Here is a 24,022-nt window from a genome sequence, read left to right on the forward strand (position 1 = left end):
ACAGAATACAACTATGCTGGGTGCATTGATATTCTCGGCTTGAAGTCTAACTTCTCTGCCTTTCCTAGGATAATTACAATTGAATAATTTATTTTTATAGGTCACATGGCCCTGTATCTTTACAGGACTAGAATCTTGAACTTCATGCCATATATTGACTTCTTGTATTCAGTCTTTTTATAACTTTGGAAACAATTTGATTAATCAGACTTTTTTTTTTTTTTTTTTTTGGTTTTTCGAGACAGGGTTTCTCTGTGTAGCTTTGCGCCTTTCCTGGAACTCACTTGGTAGTCCAGGCTGGCCTCGAACTCACAGAGATCCGCCTGGCTCTGCCTCCCGAGTGCTGGGATTAAAGGCGTGCGCCACCACCGCCCGGCTAATCAGACTTTTTTATGATTTATTAGCTGAGGCTAGTGTTACCAGTTATCTGAACTAGTTATTCTCTATTTTTGAAGCAAGGGTCATTTTAGTATTCTAGCTAGTATGACTCACGAAGCCTTTATACCGTGCTTGTAAAAATACATGTAATTTTCATCTTTATGGAAATGCAAAGCTCTGTTCTCTCTTACCCCTCAGGATGTTCCTTTTTGCTGTCTTGAGTGCTTCTCTATGTGTACTAATCCTTTTTCTTACAGAATGCTAAATAAAATATCTAGGACTCTCTCTGTACATTTGTCTCTCTTTTGCCACGTCCATGATCAGTAGTATCCAAGAGATTCACAAAAAGTTACATTTCAAAAACTTCAATAATTCTACCAAAGTGTTCAGTGAGGTAAATTGTACCTAAGTATTTGATCAGAAATAGAAATTGACTCTTTACTGCTCTCTAAATACTCTAAATTTAAAAGTCACAAGACAAGAATAAGTGTTTATTTCCACTATACTAGATTATTTAAATATTTGTTTTGGATTTATAAATGCCAAATTAATACTAATCAGTATATTTTCTTTAATATTTTAGAAACAAGCAATATTAGAGAAAAAAATGGCTTATCATTTACAAAAAATGCAGGATACTGACATTAAAGATGACATGGGAAGAAATGCATTTGACTATAAAGGACAAAATGGAACTGCTTATGAATGTGAGAATATTATGGCATTAAGAAGGAAGCATTGATCACTGTAATGTAATATCTTACATACTTGTACTTGCTACTCACTTTATGGGAGGTCCCAGACTAACCATTTCCACATTATTGTTCAAGTTGAAAAGATCACACGTTCAAACACACACACGTTCAAACACACACACACACACATGCTCCTAAACTAAAATAATCTTATCAACTTGTTCAAGAGACAAATTTGATTGCCCTACAGTTTTTGCACCAGTTTCCCTGTACTTAAGATAACACATAGTTTACTAACACATTAAAACTAATATGTAAAATAATTGTTTATATACATCAACATTGTGTTTTGGTATGTTGTCAAGTAGTAAGAATCGAAAGAACCTGGAAAATTAGGGAAATAAAGATGGAGAAAACGTGTAGAGAAAAGAAGGGAGAAATAAAATGGAAAAGAATGGAAGAAGGTTTAAAAGAAACAGCATGACTTGACCAAGTCCAATTCATATCAGCTGCATTTTATGTGTAACATTAAGATATTACAGTGAAACTATCTAATTAGTTATTGGTTAACACAGAATTCTAAGAAGTTTTAAGAATGCATACTATTGAGGAAGAACACGGCCATCAGTCTTGTTTCTTCTCAATCCCACTTCAGTTCAGATCCTTCTTATGTGACTCAATTACCTTATTAAGTGCTCTTAATTCGATTCTGCTTTTACCTTCCTCCACCCATATTGTGCCTCTATTTAATTCTGATAATGTCGTCTGCTGACCCAAGCTGTTTCCCATTAAATTCAGTTTAAATGGTGTATGCAAGCATCTTTCACCATGTGAGTCCAGTCCTTATTTAAACTTCTAGATTTCATGTTGCACTATATGCTTGAGGATGACAACTGTCCTCGACTGGTACAGTGTACCGGCTCTGGAGCCAGACTGCTACTGCCCAACTCTTCCTCTTACTTCTCCTTTACAATTTTCAATCCCTGTTAGTGGTTTGGGCAAGTTATTTAACATTTCACAGACACTTTTCCCCTCTAAAACTGAACATAATACACTAAACAACATCTATGAAGATGTTCAAAATTTTGGCGCATAGTAGTAAGTCTTCATTGATAGCTCTGTTATATAGGAATACTGACCATTATTAAACAGATTGTTTCCCTTTTGTTGCCTCTCTGTGTCCTTTTTCTCAGCCTACTATCGCCTACTCACTTTTTCTTTCTAATCCTTCACACTCGGTTTACACCCAGTCAGGTATGTCTTGATAATGGCAAATTGCATGATCCATCTTCTTTGACTCACTGGAAGTTTGCAATACTCTATATAGCTACAGATTTCTAATAATTTCAATTGCTCTAATACTAAACATCTAATTTTGCTTGTCATAAAATTTTGAGAAAAATAAATCTACTAAGTAAGTTTGGTAGATGCAGCCCTGTGCTTCAGATTACAAATCACTTTAATGGCTTTGTACAACCCAATATCTTGTTGTCATGTAATAGGGAAATGATGTGAATTGTCAATTTTTCCAAACATTTAATTTTTTTAATTTTATGTGTATTTTATCCTGTATGCACGTATGCATACCATGTGCATACCTGGTATCTCTGGAGGTTAGAAGAGGGAAACAGACCCTTGGAACTGGTTGGTTGTGAACCATCATGTGAGCCTTGGGAACCAAACCCAGGTCTTCCACAAGAGCAACAAGTGATCTTAACTTCAGAACCATCTGTTCAGCCCCTGAAGTAGCACTCTTAAGCATTGCTACATCATATATTCCTTAGAACATTGTATACTAATAATATTTCCATAATATTGAAGTGATGAGGAATAAAGACATCAATTTCACAATTGTTAGCACTGTAGTAACATCTTCTACTAAGCAGAAAACAAATGTATACATATATACACACATCTATCTTTTTTTGCTTTTATTCATCTCTAAGTCAAATTCAAGAATCTCATAGTCATTGTGGGCTGATAAATCCTCATCAATGTCTTTATGCTGGTATGCATTCCTCCAGAAAGGAAACTACATGCTTCAGTAGATTATGGTGCAGGTTTCCTTGTTTCAAAAATAAAAAAAAATAGTCTCTCCAAGTATCTTTTAAGTTAAAGGAATAATATTTTCAGAAATAATTATCTCCTCCCATTTGACATTTCTCTATCTTCTCCTCTATGTCTTCTATATAACAAATATAGATTAACAATGACTTATTTCCTCTTGAGCACAAATGGATATTTGATCTTGGCTAATTTAATTATCACTACTAATAATATGTCTTATTACATTTTTAAGCTTTTATAAAGAAGAAAAAGAAGCAGTTTGATGATATAAAAGTAGTTTATCCTGGTGGTGATCAGGAATCATTAAAAGGAACATCAGGTAATTGAATATTTTAGTAAATATCAAATATTTAAAGTAGTGATTTTGGAGAAAACTGAGTTGGTGGTAATCTTCACTTGAATGCACATGAAGCTTTAGTTTATTCTGATGAATTACTGATTTTTGAGGCTGCCTGCCATGTACTGCTTTCAGAATTTAATCTCTAGATAACTCATTTAGTGTTTTTATCTGTTCAGTGAACTTTCACTTAAGAACAGTTCGATGCAGGATTTACTATTATTAATTATAGATACAAATTGGCTGATTGTACTTTATATTCTCAGAATGATTTTAGAAAACTCAGGAATATTTCAGAAGCTAAATTCATTGACTCCACAATAAAATGAACATTTATTGAAGTATCCCTTTCTACCATTGTTAGGCTGTGTCACTTTTTGTTCTTCATTTAAGCTCACCAGATTATACCATGAGCCGCTAAACAAGAAGTACTCTAATGATAAACATAAAAAAAATGCTTGGTCTCTAGTTAGTACAACTGTTTGCAAAGGGTTAGTAGGTGTGGCCTTGTTGTAAAAGGAGTGTCACTGGGGGTGAGGCAGCATCTAGGATGCAAAAGCCAACCCCACCCCCAGTTAGCTTTTCTCAACCTCCTATTAGAGTTTGGGCAACATACCATAGCCCCTAAGGAAATCTTACTCTTCATCTACCAACAGTTATCACAGCTAACTATGGCTACTTCAGTCTTTAATACTATTGAACATGTCTTTTGTCATTATGGTTGTTGTTTTCAGAGTCTCATCTTGCAGTCCAGCTTGGCCTCAAACTTCTAGCAGTCCCTGTGCCTCAGCTTCCCTTGCCCTGTTTACAAACATAAGACACCAGAACACTATGCCTATTTGCAAGTTGGTTAACAGCCTGGCTATTGTTTTTATTATGCTTTCTGAGCAGTTTTATCAGAGATATTCTAGGGCATAATATTATTTTTTTTAGAATAAACAAGTGAGTCATCATTGTAACTCCTTCACTGGAATATAGCATTCTTGTTACTATAACCTAATATTCTTCTCCTTCAGAATTTTCTCATGTACTACATCTACATACATCCAATATCAAATTAGATAATGTGGTAAATTTTCCTTTTAATTATGAAGTATGTTTTGTAAACTTATTAAGGGAAAAATATTGTTTACCATGACAGTTACCATGGCTTTTCCCTTTAATACATTTTTCTAGATTATGTTTCTAGTGTCATTTCATCCACCTCAGTCTTCTGTGGTGTCTCATATATGCCAGCCTTTCTAGCAGCAAATGAGCCTAGTTTTTTGCTGCTGCTGTTATTTTTAATATCATAATCTCTTTATCTTTACTCCTGAAATTTGTTACTCTCATTTAAAATAGACTTCAGGTTGGCAGTTGATTGTTTTTATACTTTTAAAAACCCATCTGTAACTAGGGAAATGGCTCAGTCCTTGAAGTTTTGTCACACAGGTACAAGAACTTGAATTCAGATTCCCAGCAGTTATGTTAAAGTCCCGAGTTCCTAACTCCAGTGCTAGGATTGGGGGGGTGGGGGGGCAGAGATAAATGGATGCCTAGGCCTCAGAAGCCAGCAGAATAAATGAACTCCATGTTCAGTAAGAAACTCTGGTTCCTAATATTAAAGTAGAACCTGATCAAAGGAGACACTCGTCATTGACCTCAGACCTCCACATACCTGTACACACACTTGAATACACACAATGTAAGCATATGTACACCATCATGGGCATGTACACACAACACACACATGCCTACACACAGGCAAAATATTCTAGTTCATTTTTTTCATAATTCTGACAAAATACTTATGATATTTTAATTACTGTTTATATAATATTTCTAATATGATACTATATACAGTCTTCTGTGCATTGATATTTAAAATCAGCATTGATTTTTTCCCCTTTGGCAGATATTTTTATAGTTTTTAAAGATTTTTAAGCTTTTCCTATTAAATAATTTAAATACAAATAAAACTGAGGAGGTGACAGTGAAGCTTTGTGTGGTCATGACTATCATTTTCAACAATTCATGAGCCATTTTAACTATGGCTTCAACATTTCTGTGTTGCCAAATCGTTTTGAAGCCCATCACACTTATAACATCATCATCATCAGTATTTCAATATGTATTCTAAAAAAATAGTGAACATTTTAAAGATATGGTATAAAAATACCATTATTACATCACACATACTAATACTTCATAATTCCATATCATCAAATAATTAATCACTGTTTACATTTTTCGACAGTAGCAAATGTCAGAAAACTTTTCAACTTAGTTTGAATCTATATTGAACAGAATAACAATTAGGTTGTTATGCCTTTGCCTGCCCTCTTTGAATGAACTCCAATTTAGTTTTCTGCTCTGTTTTGTTTTCATCTTCTTTATTAGTATATGGTAATTATAAAACAATAGGTTTCATTATGATTTTTATTATAAATGTAACATATCATAACATCTAATAGACAAAAATATGATTTTTGACAAAAATCCCTCATAACCTCATAGAAAGAGTTATGAAGAAACATGTCTAACACAAGAAAGGTTATGTGTGACAAATCTGTACCTAAAATTATGCTGAGTTCAGAGCTCAAAGCTTTTCCATCAAGTAAAGAAAAGGATATGTTGCCTACATGTTAATCCCATATATATATATATCATGCTTGAAGTCTTAGCTAAAGCAATAAGAAAAGATAAGAATACAAATGATATAAATGGTAAAGAAAGAAGGAGCATCCTCATTATTTGTCGTCAGTGTTAATCTATGTACAAGAAGATAAAAAAGGCTCTAACAACAAACTCTTTGGACACCTTTGAGAATGTAGAGGGATGTATGGTCAGCATAGTTTCTCCAGAAGGCCTTTCCTAATATATAGTATACATTTATCATAATATAAAACATGCTGAGAAAGCAAAAAGAACAACGCCATTCACAAAAGCTTATAAAATATTTGGGAGTAAACATAATCGTGAAAACAAAAGAACTCTACAATGACAACTTTAAAATACTGAAGAAATTGAAGACTCAAGAAAATTGGAAGACCTCTCAAGTTATGGATCATCATAATTAATATTGTGGAAATGGCTATACTATCAAAATCAGTCTACAAGTTTAATGTAATCCTTATCAAAATTATTGTGAAATTCTTGAAACAAATAGATAAAATAATCCCCCAAATTCAAATGTAAGCACAAAAGACCCTGAATATCTAAAACAATCCTGAACAAAAACAGTGCTGAAAGTAGCACCATACTGAATTTGAAGTCATACTACAGAGCCATTGTTCTGGTTGATTTTTGTACACTGAAAAAAAGCTAGAGTAATCTGTAAAGAAGAAACTTCAATTGAGAAAATATCCTCATTATTTTAGCCTGTACACAAACCTATGAGGCATTTTCTTGATTTATGATTGATGTGAAAGATCCAGCTAATTGTGGAAAGTGAATCCCTGTGCAGGTGATCCTGGGGTGTACATAAAAGGAAACTGAGCAAGCCACGAGGAACAACCCAATAAACAGCACTCCTCCAATGGTTTCTGCTTCAGTTATTGCCTTCAGGTTCCTGCCTTGAGTTCCTGCCTTGATTTTCCTTCTTGATGGACTACAATGGGAGATGAAATACACCCCTTTTCCCAAAGTTGCTCTTGGTCATGGTTTTTATTACAACAGTAGAAACCTAAGATAACCATAATACCAAAAACAACATGACACTGCTACAAAAAAGGACATATAGAATAATGGAATAAAACAGAAGAACCTATAAGCCCACACTACCAGATAGTCAACTGACTTTTTACAAAGAGGCTAAAAATATGTATTGGAGAAAATGATATTGTCTTCAGCAAATGGTTCTGGGAAAGCTGGATATCTACAAGTAGAAGAATAAACTAGATGTCTATTTCTTACCATATACAAAATTCAATTCCAGATATATCAAATAATGTAAAATATCTGAAACTTAGGTAAAAATTAGGGAATATGCTTAAAGACATAGGCATAGACAAGGATTTAACAAGAATTACCAAATGTGTTTGCACAGAATTAAATGACTTCACTCTCCAAAAAAAATGTTTCTAGACCATAGAGTGATGAAATGGTGTACTAAATGGAATAAAATAATTTCTAACTACACATCTAATCTGGATTAGCATTTGGAATATATGTGTGTGTGTGTGTATGCACACAAAACAGGAAGTTGACCAATACAACATGTAAATAAATTAATACATAGGCACTTCTCAAAAGATGAAGCATAAATGGCCAACAAACTGATGAAATAAATGGTCAACATCATTAGAAAAATGTAAGCCAAAACACCTTGAGAAGTGCAAATCAAAACACTGCCATTCTTTCCCACTCCAGACAGAATTCCAATCATTAAACACAAATAACAAATGCTGATGAGGATGTGGATTAAAAATAAAAGAAACTCTGTCTTTACATGCTGGTGGGAATATAAATTAATTCAGTCACTGTAAAAATCTGTATGGATGTTTCTCAAAAAAATTAAATAAAGTTCTACCATGTTAACTAGCTAAATCCCTTTTGGTCATTTACACTAAAAACTTAAAACATATACAGAAACTTGCACATCAATGTTTATTTCAGTACTGTTCATAATAAATTACGAAATCAAAATAGGTGTCCTTCAACAAAAGAATAAAGAAAATATGGTATATATGTACAACAGAAATATATTTAGTCAAAAACAGAACAAAATTGTGTCATTTGCAAAAATATATATGCAATTGTAGAAAATTATATTAAGCAAATTAAATTAGACTCAGTGAGAAATACTGCATGTTTTTGCCCATTTGTGGATCCTAGATTTTATGCAGATACATAGAATATATAATTTTATATTATATATAAATTAAGCCCAGCACCGTATAAAGTGTACATGCCAATTAAAAACAAGAGGAGTTGAGAAATGTTTGCACTTCAGTGTTTTAAAAGTTTGTGTAAATTTAATTTCCCTTGGAAATTGACTTTAATTCTATGAAGTCACATAAACCCAAAAAGCAATTTGTGTCTGGGATCGTTTTGTAGAAAATGTTTTTAGACTAGTATTATATTTACTTATTAGACAACAATTTTTTCCTATTTTTACTTGTTCATAAGTAGGAGTTGATATGTGAGTTTTCAAGATCATTGTCTTTAATGCATGTTTTCATATCATGCATTTTGTATTGTACTCTCCTTTCTTAATCATTTGGTGATTATCTGTAGACTCTGCTGTGTTTATTTATGTCCTTTTCTTTCCCTAGTCAGTCTTGTTTTTCATTTTTACTGAGTTTAAATTGCTGTTTTTATTATTACTTTTTTATTTTCTTAATATATATTTAAATGAATGGTTTTCTCTGCTTATTAAGTATTGACAGGAATATGTGAAAGAGAAAGAAGAGAAATTATGATCCTTTGGTGATTAATATTAAAATAAGCTGATCACTTTGATAAAGTTTTTTAGGTTACGTAAAGTTATATTTACCATGTGGTAAAGCAGGTTTTATAATAAAGCTTTATTCAATTTAACTGAAATAGATTAGAGACAGATCAATACTTTTATAGATCTCTCTCTATATATATAGATCTATTTATATGTTATATATATATATGTATATATAGTTGTGTATGAAAATTCACAGAAGTTTATTTTAGAAATGGCTGGAATTGAAAACAACTGAGATGTCCATGAACTCATGGTAGACTACAAAGTGTGGTGTACCTAAACAGCATTATGCTGCATAAAAAGAATGATTTTACTTCCCCCAAAATAAAAATAAAGGAAAAGTGCACACACTGTATAATTGCATTCATGTAACATTTCAGAAAATACAAACTATCCTTAAGCGTTATAGATCAGTACTCTTGGGACTAGAAAGATGGATGGATTACAACTATCCAGGGGAGCACATATATGAGTAATCCTAATATATTATTGATTGAATGATGCTTTCAGTTGTATTTCTTTTGGAAGTATTGTTACTAATGAATATTTCAATTTTAATAATTAGTTTAAGAAAACACAATTTGTTACACTTAACAACATGTCCAAAAACAAAGGTTTTCTTTCTCATTTACTCCTAGGACAAGTATCAACTGTTGTTAATCAGTCTCAGAGTAGTTCAAAGAACATTACAAAAATATCAGGATCCTCAGTTGCATATCAAACAGTGGTACAGAACAGTAGCTCAGAACAAAAGGTAAAAATATTTCAAATTATGTGGTTAGTATTACTTCATCTGCCTAAGTTTTATTCACATGTGTTATCTCTTTTACTAACCTGGTATTATTAGGGGAAATGAGTTCTTGCAAGAAAAAGTGATCCCATTCAGGGACAAGCTTTATTATTCACGTATTGTGACATTTAACAGGAACAAATCCAAAGCCCATTATCAATAGTGATGATAACATTGCTATTTACTAGTAATATAAGAAATCTATGCTCATGTGTTTGACCAAGCACTGGGATAAGCTAAACATGAGAAAGTAAGAAAATTGAGTCAACTGAATGCAAAGGCTAGTGAGGCAACGCCCATCTTAAGGACACATTGACTAATTAGGCATAAACATCGAAAATGTTACACTAACCTGGGGTGACTAATTTTTATTCTGGCTCTGGTTGGAAGGAGTACTTTAAGTAAGGCTTATAGTGTTGCCTGGGGTTTGAATTGTTAGAACTGTATTTCTCTGTATACAGTTGAATGACTAAGTTGGAGAACTATCCATCAAGTGGCCCACTGTGCCTTTAAATAAAGGGCAGACAGAAGAGGAGTAAGACCTATATTGCTATAAATTGAGCTCAATATTGAACTAAATTTGAGATGGCGAAAGGTGTCCTTGGAAGTTAAGTATATTCACTGTGCTTGCTACACTTTTTATGACAAACTTTGGACATGAAGTGTAGAAAAACATCTAGATTCATTTGGTTTCCTGACATAAGGCAGAATCTCTTCCTGAAGTACTGTTACTAATGAATATTTTTCTCTTTAATATTTTGCCATATAGACAAATGGAGTAACAAAAAAAATAAGTGATGAAAAAGGTAAGATTATGAACAGTACTAATTATTCTGTTATTAAGTACATAGTTGGACTCCATTGTATGGTTTTAAAAGCTGTTTTGTCTAATTTTAAAAGGAATGATTAGTTTGACTTTTTAAATATTGAAGTACCCTTCCCCTAATCACTTCTTCCTCTTTTTAGTTCACCATAGATCTTGCTGTGAAAACAACTTCTTAAAACAGCTTTTTATCACTTCTATGCCCTTTTCCTAAAATCAATTTAAAATATAGCTTTATTTCTTTATACAATCAATAAGTTGTTGTTGCAGACTGAATACAATTAAAACAATCCATTTTGTCAGTGGGCCCTGTTAGTTTCATGAGACTAAGTGGTTGTGGTCATCAAAAGATAAGGGTTTCAGATTTTTCATTGGATGCAACTGGGAAGAAGTGACATTTTTAGGCAGTGAACATCCAAAAAAGATGCTATCTTTGAAGAAGTTCCTTAGCTTAAATAGATTGCTGATTTTGATTATTCTAGTCAGTGTAGCAGCTTAGTGAAGAGAATGCTAGAGCAAGCCTGCAAGTCGTGATTCACCTTTGGCACTATGGTACATTCATACTTAAAGCTATCTCTTATCTCTGTAGTTCCTGGAAACACATCAACGAGAGAGTCAATTATTCCAGCACAAAATTCACCCACAAAGACTAATAGACTTTCACATTCATCTTTGTGTCCTCAAAAAGAAGAGGTATGTAACATTAAATTTACTCTAAATTCAATAAATAAGATACCTTATGGTCATTTTAATATATGAAAATGCCATATATTATATGAAAGTTAACCTTACAGGATAACTTCATTCCATGAAATTTATCGTACAATTGTAAAAATGTAATAACTCAAGATCAGGGTGTCTAAATACAATCCACAAGGTGTAATATTTATTGCATACATGGAACCCACAGAGGAATTAACTGAGCTTCTTTGGTGGCTTGTTATAACACTGATTTAGCATTTTTATCAGTAATCAGGTATCTTCTTATGGAAAGTTATCAGTGGGTATCAAAGTGTATAGCCATTTCACATGAAATAAATATTATCTATAAATTGTCAACCTGTTATCTTAGGAATAAAATCAATATCCTCAGTTCCAATATTATGGTAATAATTGATTCACTATGCTAAGGAGTTTACATAGTTTTCAACAATTTTAATAGATATTTGATAGATTATCTCCAAATGAATTCTTCATATAAAAGTAGAAAATGTTATCATTTTATGTGACTTACAATGCATAACAATTGATATCAAATAATGCAGAATAAAAAGTAATGCAGAATATCTAAACTGTATTATGCTTACCATGATGGTATATCTCTGTGACACATTTTATTATAAATAAATATTTGTTAACTGTAGTTTTGCATAGTTAGTTCACTAATCTGCTGTGTCACTAGCTCTTTTAAATAAGCTAACAATCAGGAAAAATTTTAACTGTTGGAATAGTAACATTGTTTACCATATTTTAAAGCCTCTAACGTTTAAGAAATCAAGAAGGCCTGTTAAAACAATACCTTAAAACACACTGTAGCACACATCTTTGTTTTGTACATTTTCAAAACATTACAAGGAACAAGAGGCCAAAAAGCATGTGTCAAGTTTATTCATGGGATTGTAAAAAAAAATGGCATGATAATATACTCTGTAGGTTGATTATGACAATACTCAAGACTACAAAATGAGAACATCACTGTGCTACATCCAGATAATGTTCAGTAAAGAACAAGGAAACAATTTATATCAGGACACAAAAATAGTATGTGTAAACTGCATTACTGAACTTTCTAAGTATTGCATGCTTTACTCACTTTCCATATCACTCCCAAATGGGTAGCAGATGTTCACAGATACCAAATTTATGGTAAGAAGTTTAATTGTGGGCTGGAGAGATGGTTTAGAGGGTAAGAGCACTGGCTGCTCTTCCAGACGTCCTGAGTTCAATTCCCAGCAACCACATGGTGGCTCACAACCATCTACAATTCAATCTGGTGCCCTCTTCTGGCATGTACGCAGAACACTATATACATAATAAATAAATAAATAAATAAATAATAAATAAATAAATAAATAAATCTTTAAAAAAAGTTTAATTGTTCTCTGGCACACTGTGTGAAACCTAAAATTGTCAGACATTTTTCTCATTACTTGCTTTCACATTTCAAATATTGAAAAATGAAGATACTTTTTGTTATGATTCTTTTTTCTGCAATCAGGTTGAGTGCCCAGAAAAGTAGAGAAACTCACAATCACTCATAGAGGGGACATGCTCTTTTTCAGTACCACTGAGCTGCTGTTTTCAAAAATATCCTGCAGTGCTACTTAAGTTGATTGTTTTCTTTGCCTTCATGTAGTTAATTTAGGGTTACCAGAAAATGCTATATTTATAGGGAAGTAGTATCATAGCAGGAACACAGAACCTTCCTCTTAACTATCTAAATCTTCAGTTTTCACTCCTAATGCCCATTAATACAATTTAATTTCATTAAATTGTATAATGATACTGTATTTGACATGAATACAACTACATGCTGAGTATCAAAGTTGGAAAATCATCAGATGTGTGAGTATTGTAGACATTTTTTATAAATATGTTAATTTTAATTGTATAAATAATAAGTATAACATAAGCACAAAACATGAATATTTCTTACAAATGGAGATTTTTGAGAAATTTAACATTATTCATTTTTTTAAATAAACATATAAATATAAGTTGATGATAATAATTTAGAGAAATCTCTCTTTTTGTTGTTTATGTAGCAGCATATGAAAGGTGATTGGAATGGAAAGCCAAGCAAGAAATCAAGTTATGTTGGTGAACCAGGTAAATATCAGCAGGAAGTCATGCAGCTATTAAAACATTCTTTCACCTGTCACTTATTCCCATTACAATGCTCTGCCAGTTAATGTATTAATGCAGTGATTTCTGCTAGGTCTTGTGCAGAGTACTGAACATTGAAGGAAAACATAGCCAGGATGTTACCCAGAGCTTTTACCCTATAACAGAAGAAATAGTCTTGACAAACACACAAACCAAGTTTATAAATGAATGTATAAAAGCCATATACTGTATGAAGAGAATACCTGGAACTGTGTTATTTGAGTCATGAGGAAAGAGAGTTTTATGATTCTTATTATTTCTTTTATTTTTTAGATTAGACTATAATTACATCATTTCCCCCTTCCTTTCCTCCCTTCAAAATCTGCCATATACCTCTCCTTCCTCTCATTAAAATATACAGATATAATTCTAAGTACATAAGTACAATATGCTTATTCTGTATAATGTTACTTGTATGTATGTTCTCAGGGTTGAGTAATTGATATGCTCATCCTTGAGGAAGACTCTTTCTCCTGCTGTCAACATTCACCAGGTACCCATAGTTTTTGTGTAGGGTTCAGGCCTCCTGGACTTTCCCCACCCCCCCACTTTAGAATATCTGTTATATTGTCCTTGTTCTGTTTATATCTAGGCAGTTATGTCAGTGAGAATTTATGGGTGTAGCACCTGACATTCCTAGGAGACACAGTGGCACAGCACACTGCCTCTCCCTGCAGCTCCTACAGTTTTCTGCCCTCTCTTTCTCAATGTCCTCTGAGACTTCAAATATTTTGTTTTAATCTCCTGCTATTTTTTTTTTTTTTTTGGTTTTTTGAGACAGGGTTTCTCTGTGTAGCTTTGCACTTTTCCAGGAACTCGCTTTGTAGACCAGGCTAGACTCAAACTCACAGAGATCCGCCTGCGTCTGCCTCCCGAGTGCTGGGATAAAAGGCATGCGCCGATGCTGCCCCGACTTCCCTTCTGGACAGAGGTTCCCTTCTAGCCCCATCTGGAAGGATCCCCTTCTCCAAGACCCCCGGCAGACCCTGCAATCTCCACGCCCTGCCCCCACGCCCATCTGCCCAAGACCCCAACCACTTCCTGAGACTTAGAGGCTGGCCCCCAGCTCCCATCTTGCCCCAGACTTCCCTTCTGGGAGAGAGAGAGAGAGAGAGAGAGAGAGAGAGAGAGAGAGAGAGAGAGAGAGAGAGAGAGAAGAGCTCCCATCCTGCCCTGGAGTTCCCATTTAGACAAGAGAGCTCCCATCTGGACAAGAGAGAGACTTCCTGAATCTGTCAGCTCCATCTGAACCAAGGGCGCTGATAAGACAAAGAACAAACCACAAGGAGATGGGCAGATGTCAAGGCAGAAATACATACAACAAAATGAAGAGCAATACAGCATCACCAGAACCTAGCCCTCCTCCAACATCTAGACCTGAACATCAAAAATTGGAAGAAGCAGAAGAAAACCTTATGAATGACATCATGAAGAAGGTAGAGGCTTGTGTAGAGGAAAAGACAAAAAAAAAAAAAAATGGGAAGAACGCTGTAAACAACCAGAGGAAAGGGCAAACAAATTAGAAGAAAACAATAAAGTCCTGGAAGAAAACAATAAGGTACTGAAAGAAAATCAAGAAAAAGCAATGAAACAAATGAAGGAAATAGTCCAAGACCTGAAAAGGGAAATAGAAAAAATCAGGAAGACACAAACAGAGGGAATGCTGGAAATAGAAAATCTGAGTAAACGATCGGGAAATTCAGATGCAAGTATAACCAACAGAATGCAAGATATGGAAGAGAGGATCTCTGGCATTGAAGATACAGTAGAAGAAATAGATTCATCAGTCAAAGAAAACACTAAAGCCATCAAAGTCATGAACCAAAATGTCCAAGAAATTTGGGACGCCATGAAAAGACCAAACCTACGAATAATAGGGGTAGAAGAAGGAGAAGAATACCAACTCAAGGGCACAAAAAATATATTCAACAAGACCATAGAAGAAAACTTTCCCAACTTAAAGAAGGAAATGCCTATGAAGATACAAGAAGCCTATAGAACACCAAACAGACTAGACACCCCAAAAAAGTCCCCTCGCCACATAATAATTAAACAACTAAACGTACAGAATAAAGAAAGAATATTAAGAGCAGCAAAGGAAAAAGGCCAAGTCACTTATAAAGGCAAACCCATCAGAATAACACCTGATTTCTCAATGGAGATTTTGAAAGCCAGAAGGACCTGGACAGATGTAATGCAGACACTAAGAGACCATGGATGCCAGCCTAGACTAATATACCCAGTAAAACTTTCAATCATCATAGATGGCGTGAACAAGACATTCCAAGACAAAGCCAGATTTAAACAATACTTATCCACAAACCCAGCTCTACAGAAAGCACTAGAAGAAAAAATTCCAACCTAAGGAAGTCAGATACACCCTTGAAAACACAGGCAATAGATAAAGCCACAGCAGTAAACCCCAATGAAGACAAGTACACACACATTACCACCAAAAAATAACAGGAATGAGCAATCACCGGTCATTAATATCCCTCAATATCAATGGACTTAATTCACCTATAAAAAGACATAGGCTTACAAATGGATACAAAAGCAGGACCCATCTTTCTTTTGCATACAAGAAACACATCTCAAATTCAAAGATAGACACTACCTACCTAAGAATAAAAGGCTGGGAAAAGACTTTCCAATCTTAAGAAACAAGCGGGTGTAGCCATCCTGATATCCAGCAAAATAGACTTCAAACTAAAATCAATCAAAAGAGATCAAGAAGGGCATTACATACTCATCACAGGAAAGATCCACCAAGATGAAGTTTCAATTCTGAACATTTATGCCCCAAACACAAGGGCACACACATATGTAAAAGAAACATTACTAAAGCTTAAACCACATATAAAACCCCACACATTAATAGTGGGAGACCTCAACACCCCACTTTCACCACTGGACAGATCTCCCAAATCGAAACTTAACAGAGAAATAAAGGACTTAACTGATGTCATGACTCAAATGGACTTAATCGATATCTACAGAACATTTCATCCTAACAAAAAAGAATATACCTTCTTCTCAGCACCCCATGGAACCTTCTCTAAAATCGACCACATACTTGGCCACATAACAAATCTCAACAGATACAAAACAATTGGAATAACCTCCTGTGTTCTATCAGACCACCATGGTCTAAAGTTAGACTTCAATAACAACAAAAACTACAGAAAACATACAATCTCATGGAAACTGAATAACACTCAACTGAATCACCAATGGGTTAAGGAAGAAATAAAGAAAGAAATTAAAGACTTCCTAGAGATAAACGAAAATGAAGATACCACATACCCAAACCTATGGGACACTATGAAAGCAGTGCTAAGAGGGAAATTCATAGCACTAAATGCCCACATAAATAAGTTGGAGAAATCTCACACTAGTGACTTAACAGCACAACTGAAAGCTCTAGAGCAAGAAGAAGCAAAGTCTCCCAGGAAAAATAGACACCAGGAAATCATCAAAGTGAGAGCTGAAATCAATAAAATAGAAACAAAGAGAACAATACAAAAAATTAATGAAACAAAGAGTTGGTTCTTTGAGAAAATCAACAAGATAGACAAGCCCTTATCCAAACTAACCAAAAGACAGAGAGAGAGCATCCAAATCAATAAAATCAGAAATGAAAAGGGGGACATAACAACAGACATTGAGGAAATCCAGAGAATCATCAGGTCATACTTCAAAAACCTCTACTCCACAAAACTGGAAAACCTAAAAGAAATGGATAGCTTTCTGGATAGGTACCATATACCTAAGTTAAATCAAGACCAGATAAACTATTTAAATAGTCCAACAACCCCTAAGGAAATAGAATCAGTCATTAGAAGTCTCCCAAGCAAAAAAAAGCCCAGGACCAGATGGTTTCAGCGCAGAATTCTACCAGATCTTCAAAGAGTTAATACCAATACTCTTTAAATTTTTCCACACAATAGAAACAGAAGAAACGTTGCCAAACTCCTTCTATGAGGCTACAATTACCCTGATTCCTAAACCAAAAAAGGATACAACAAAGAAAGAGAACTACAGACCGATCTCCCTCATGAACATTGATGCAAAAATACTCAATAAAAGCCGGGCGGTGGTGGCGCACGCCTTTAATCCCAGCACTCGGGAGGCAGAGCCAGGCGGATCTCTGTGAGTTCGAGGCCAGCCTGGGCTACCAAGTGAGTTCCAGGAAAGGCACAAAGCTACACAGAGAAACCCTGTCACGAAAAACCAAAAAAAAAAAAAAAAAAAAAACTCAATAAAATACTGGCAAACAGACTCCAAGAACACATCAAAACAATTATCCACCATGATCAAGTAGGCTTCATTCCAGGGATGCAAGGGTGGTTCAACATACGAAAGTGCATCAATGTAATACACCATATAAACAAACTCAAAGAAAAAAACACATGATCATCTCACTAGATGCAAAAAAGGCATTTGACAAAATCCAACACCCCTTCATGATAAAGGTCTTGGAGCGATCAGGAATACAGGGAACATACCTAAACATAATAAGGCAATTTACAGCAAGCCAACAGCCAACATCAAATTAAATGGAGAGAAACTCAAAGCAATCCCACTAAAATCAGGAACGAGGCAAGGCTGTCCGCTCTCCCCATACTTATTCAATATAGTACTTGAAGTTCTAGCCAGAGCAATAAGACAACATAAGGAGATTAAGGGGATACAAATTGGAAAGGAAGAAGTCAAGCTTTCCCTATTTGCAGATGACATGATAGTATACTTGAGTGACCCCAAAGATTCCACCAAGGAACTGATACAGCTTATAAACACCTTCAGCAACATAGCAGGATACAAGATCAACTCAAAAAAATCAGTAGCCCTCCTATATACAATGGACAAAGAAGCTGAGAAGGAAATCAGAGATACATCACCCTTTACTATAGCCACAAATGACATAAAATACCTTGGGGTAACACTAACCAAGCAAGTGAAGGACCTATATTACAAGAACTTTCAGTCCCTGAAAAAAGAAATTGAAGAAGATGTCAGAAAATGGAAAGATCTCCCATGCTCATGGATAGGCAGGACTAACATAGTAAAAATGGTAATCTTACCAAAAGCAATCTACAGATTCAATGCAATCCCCATCAAAATGCCAACACAATTCTTCACAAACCTGGAAAGAATAATACTCAACTTCATATGGAAAAACAAAAAACCTAGGGTAGCCAAAAGAATCCTGTACAATAACACAACCTCTGGAGGCATCACGATCCCTGACTTCAAGCTCTACTATAGAGCTACAGTAATAAAAACAGCTTGGTACTGGCATAAAAACCAACATGGCTAGGTTATGTGAAAATCCTATGCTATTTTGTATGAAGTACCTTCAGATCCATGGACTTGATCTTTAAACCAATATCCTAATGATACCAAGGGATAACTCTATACACCAATGTTCTTTATCCACTCATCCATCAATATATATTTCTTTGTATTAGTACATTTTTGTTCCTATAACAAACTATCCAACCTGAAACAGGACCCAGTGTCTCAACAATTCCAGCTCTTGGGCTTGAGAAACGACCAGTCAATCATTACTTCCTGCCCATTCAGAAAAGTGATTTGCTGTAATGATTATTGTTTATGAAAAATTTCATATTACTTATTTGTGTGTGTGTGTGTGTGTGTGAGAGAGAGAGAGAAAGAGAGAGAGAGAGAGAGAGAGAGAGAGAGAGAGAGAGAGAGAGAGAGAGAGGAGAGAGTAGTGTGTTTCTTTTCCAGGGATTCACACTGGCCTGATATTTGAGAAACAGGCTAAGCAGACTCACCATAAAGTTCTACGCATCTCCCTTTGTCCATCTCCCTAGAAAAGGGTTTATAAGTATATGCTAGCACGTGTGACTTTTTTCTGTGCATTCTTAATCTCAGTTTCTTCTCCAAAACCAAATATATGAAAAGATATCCACAAAAACTGAAAAAAGTACAGAATTTAAATAGTTTTCATATATATGTTTGTTATTCCTTATTTGAAAAAAATTAATAATTACTGATTAAATTGAATTTGAAATTATCCTAAATAAAAACACAAATTTTCTCTTGACAGTCCATTCTAAGACTTTTGTTTCCTGTTTATTTGTGTAATTAACATACATATATCTACACATCTTACCAGTAAAGCAGTAGAGATGCTCTGCAGAAAGGCCTTGTCTATGTCTTTATTAACTACAGTCAGAGGCAGAATCTCACTGTGTTATATCCTAAGTAAGTCAGACATTTCAATGGAATAAGATAAGTAACAGATTGATGAACAAGTGCCAAGAAAGCAAAAACCAAATAATATATTCCACAAATAGTTATTGGTGAGAATATTGTGGTAAAGCTATTAAATTTTTAAGATATATGAGTAAACTTGTGATTATAGGAATGAGATTTTTATTTTTTATTTTAATACATGTTTTATTTAAAAAATTATTTGTGTGTATGTCTGTGTGTGCATGTGCACAAGTTCAGGTGCCTGAAGAAACTAGAGGATAGTATTGGATCCTCTAGAACGAGCGTTTCAAGACTTTGTAAACTGTTTGACATGGCTTCCAGCAAATGAACATGGGTTCTCTATAAGAGCCGTACATACTCTTACCTGATGATCCCTCTTTCCAGCCCCTTTAAAGTCTTTAATATGAGCTTTGTAGAATGTTTTACAAAAGCTAAGGAAGTATATCTATTTGTTTACACGAGTTTCAAGGAAAGATTTCAAAAGACTTAACACATACTCAGCCAAACCTTTAAAAATAAGAAGTATAAATAAAAAGTCTCCAAAGGAAATGGCCATATTAATAGTCCAGAGGCATAGAAAGCATGTTACAGTGGGCTATTAAATTTTACTCTATGTCTGTAGGCCCTATAATAAATGCAGAAGACCTAGGCATCAACAGGCATTGGAGAGATAAATACAGAGTACAGATTTTGCAGTATATTGAACTATGCACTAAGAACTTTGGAAGGTGCTATGAAAGTCCTGAAAAGCTTGTGAATGAGTCAGTTACAAGTGAGAACAGGTTATTTGACAATGATATTGCCATTTTAAAGATAACGAGGATGAATATAAACTATAGTTTTTTTTTTTTTTTCTTGATGCTTAGGATCTCAGGGTGGTGCTCCACCCCCGGGGTTTTTTTCTTCTCCTGTTTACTCAAATACGTAAGTATGCAAATTATTAACATAGAATAATGCATTCATATTTTGATAATTGCTTAAGTACATGACTACATGAAATCTTCCCTTTTTGTAGTTCTACTTCAATTTACTGAAACGTCATTGCTTAAAAACTTTCAAAACTGAGTTTGAAAGTTGTAGACATAGTGAACGCCATCCTCCTTCCTTCTATCCAGTCCTTTGTTCTCTGTTCCATGATCTTTGCCCTTCTCTCCAGGGTTTCTTTGTATTTCTCTTTGAAATATTTACCTATGACTTTTGAGATTATTGGCTTCTAAAGGATGATAAAGTGGTTCATCATACCATTTCAATGACTTGATCATCTTTCTCCTTCTTAAAAATAATTGCAGTGTTGTCCAGAATAATACTCATGTTGGAAATTGAAACCTTCAGGGATGTTTGGTAGAATTTTTTTTCATTTCTCAAACAAATATTGGGGAACAGATATTTTAGCATTTTTTTCAACTTGAAAAGAAGCAGCTACTGTTTTAGAACCATTGTGATCTTTTAAAAATGTTTATATGGGGCTAGTATGTGTGTGTGCATGTGTGCACAGACAGAAGACAGAAGTCAGCATCACTGGTTGTCTTCATCTTCTCTTTGATATTTTACTTTTATTAGGCAGAGTCTCTCTCTGAACCTAATGAAGCCTTTATGTGTGTGATCAGGATTGGAATCCGGTTCTCATGCACAGCAAGCTATTTACACAAGACTGTCTTCCCAGTGACCCAATGCTAAAAACTTAAAAAGAAATCAACAAAGCAAATGAAATACAAACTAAACTATACACTTTACAAACCTAGATACCTGTGTAAATGGCTATATAAAAGAAAAGATCTCTGGCCGGGCGTTGGTGGCGCACGCCTTTAATCCCAGCACTCGGGAGGCAGAGCCAGGCGGATCTCTGTGAGTTCGAGGCCAGCCTGGGCTACCAAGTGAGTTCCAGGAAAGGCGCAAAGCTACACAGAGAAAAACCAAAAAAAAAAAGAAAAGATCTCTGATGACAAATAATTTTCATATTCAGACTAAGTATTGTCCATAAAGAGTTACAACGTGATGTTGATGGGTGTTAATATGTAGAACTCAGTGAATGTTCACAGAATACATAGCATTTTGTTACAGCCAGAAAGAATGAGTCTTATCTAAACAAGCAAAATGAGGAGGAAAGATGCCTACCATGTGCAGATAATGATTACTTGTATTTATGGGATAAATAAGTGCTAAAGGAAGAACATTATAACCCCCTTTACTGTCTGGTCAGACCCTGCTCATCACATGTACCAATTTAACTATGTATCATGAAAAACTTTACCATGGGGACCCTACATTTGTTCTAATGTCAACCACCTTTCACCCCCCTCAAATACTTATTTGTCCTTTTTAAAAGTGTAAATGCAAAAGATTGCTAATGTAAAAATGGAAATTCATGACAGAGAATTGAGATAAATTGTGTTAGCAGTGGGAGGAAAGTTGTAAAAACTAAGCGTTAGACAATTAAGTTTGAAATACTCTGCCATACAGACTGTAGTTTAGAGCCTATACTAACTGTTTATTAGTCCAAAAGTTTGGGACAATAATATTGTGATCAAATTAGCATATAATTAATTGCTTTGTTAGCAATACATCAGTAAAACTGAAGGCAAAGTACCATTCAATAATGGTCTTCATTTGAGATTTGATGTAAGTAGGCACATCTTTAAAACCTATTTATCAAGCATTTGTTGAAAATGCACTGTGTTTAAGGAACAATGCCAGATGTTAGGTAAATATCAAGATTTACAGAATTAATTCCTTGCGATTATGATGAATTATTTTAAGGAAGCAGTATAGATCAATTTAAAACTCCCTACATTATATTCATATCTTTCTGAAATAAATATGTATGAAGTGATGCAAGCCCTCATTTTTTTAAGAATTGTAGAAATATGTTCCTGACTATTTTTAGTCAGTGTTCATTTCTTTAATGAAAAGAATGAATTTTTGAGGGTCTTTATTCTTCCATTATTTTTTATTCTTGTGGCTGGCATTAAAATCCAATTGTTCCTTTGGAGGGTGCTGGGGATTTAGTGAAGTGCCTCTTCCATGCTAGGCAAGCACTGCAGCACTCACTGAGCTATGCTGGCAGCTAATAGAGTCAATACTTAAGACCAACTTTTCATCTATTTCTTTAGGTCTTTCATAGGTCTTTGCTGCCTGTTTGGACATATGGCAGACTGTCAGTGCAGAGAGCTATAGGACTCTATTCTATGCCTTAAGACAGAAAAAAAATAAATTTTAGACAATGCAAAGTAACAAATAAATAAAAGAAGTGTGGAACTTTGAGTTGATTTAACAAACTAGATCTGAGAAAAGTTCTAGTCTGTAGTCTATTGTTTCCTACCTCTCCCTTCCTCTCTCCCACTTCTTTACTCTCTTTTTAAGCCTCCTCCTCACCTCTTACTTCTCTCTCTCTTTTTTTCTCCTCTCTCTTCTCTTGTCATAATCCCAGCCTAGCTCATGAACTCAATCTTCCTACCTCAGCCTCCTACCCAGCTGAAAGCCCAGCCATAATGCCTGGCTTCCAAACCCATTTCTGAGCTACAACAATTGAAGTGTTTTGTTTTGTTTTGCTTTCTGCACAGGTAAGTTGCAATATTTAGACTTTTTTCAAAATTTTGTTTTAGACTTGTGAAAAAATAATTTTGGAATGTATAGGCTTAAGAAAATTAAAGAGTGCTAACTTGACTAAGGATGTAGGAAGAGCTTAGGCATTTAAATAGTCCATGTTTGGGACAATCAGAACTCAGTTTTCAGACTTATTTATCACAATTTTTAATTACTGAGTTCTTATACTTCATTATAATTCATAAAACTACCCTTCATTTTATTAGTATGTAATAATAAATTTAATTACAACACATGAAAAGATGTGTCCATCACATCATTACATAAAGATGATTGAAGTTAGCATTGAAAGTAGTCAGAAACCCAGGATTCTATCCAGTAGTTACTGAATAGAAATCTGCATGCTCTCTTTCTACTGTGAGATGTAGCAAAATGAGGTTAGGACTATAGGATCTTAAAATGCAGATAGAAGATTACCAGAGAGCTATGATCAGAAAACTTACTATTCCATCAGCTCTATTAGCAGATAGACTAGAGTAATCATCTGTTCCTTCCTTTCTTATCCTGTGTCACTCTCCAGAGAATCGCAAAATGGACATGTCAAAGGTATATCAGAGTTCCAACCACCAGAATCATGCATTGTTTATGTGATACATTGCATACTGTGATTCTACTCTCCTGAGTAAACAAAGCACAATTTTGAGTCTACAGGACCGTATCTTAGCAGAACATTAAATAGAACATTCAAGAAAGCAAAATAAAGTTTAGGGCATTTTGTATTTATGTAGAATACCTCTCAAAAAAAAGAAACAATAAATAA

The 24,022-nt window shown here is 34.5% G+C and overlaps 1 protein-coding gene across 2 annotated transcripts in view; it reads left to right on the plus strand.

Annotated features, from left to right (window-relative positions):
• LOC128102286 (fibrous sheath-interacting protein 2-like) overlaps window positions 1–24,022 on the plus strand; it is a 79,930-nt gene that overhangs the window by 10,236 nt on the left and 45,672 nt on the right. Inside the window, exons 8-14 of one of the 2 annotated variants that reach the window (XM_052725890.1) lie at window positions 962–1,085; window positions 3,373–3,459; window positions 9,553–9,668; window positions 10,474–10,547; window positions 11,139–11,220; window positions 13,293–13,356; window positions 20,526–20,583. In XM_052725890.1, the coding sequence (XP_052581850.1) occupies window positions 962–1,085; window positions 3,373–3,459; window positions 9,553–9,668; window positions 10,474–10,547; window positions 11,139–11,220; window positions 13,293–13,356; window positions 20,526–20,583 (605 nt within the window). Of the gene's footprint in view, window positions 1–961; window positions 1,086–3,372; window positions 3,460–9,552; window positions 9,669–10,473; window positions 10,548–11,116; window positions 11,221–13,292; window positions 13,357–20,525; window positions 20,584–24,022 lie in introns of both variants that reach the window. The other variant, XM_052725891.1, reaches the window with a different exon arrangement.

This window comes from Peromyscus californicus, unplaced genomic scaffold (assembly GCF_007827085.1).
Source record: "Peromyscus californicus insignis strain IS unplaced genomic scaffold, ASM782708v3 Scaffold_7__1_contigs__length_154581171, whole genome shotgun sequence".
Taxonomy (NCBI): Eukaryota; Metazoa; Chordata; class Mammalia; order Rodentia; family Cricetidae; genus Peromyscus; species Peromyscus californicus.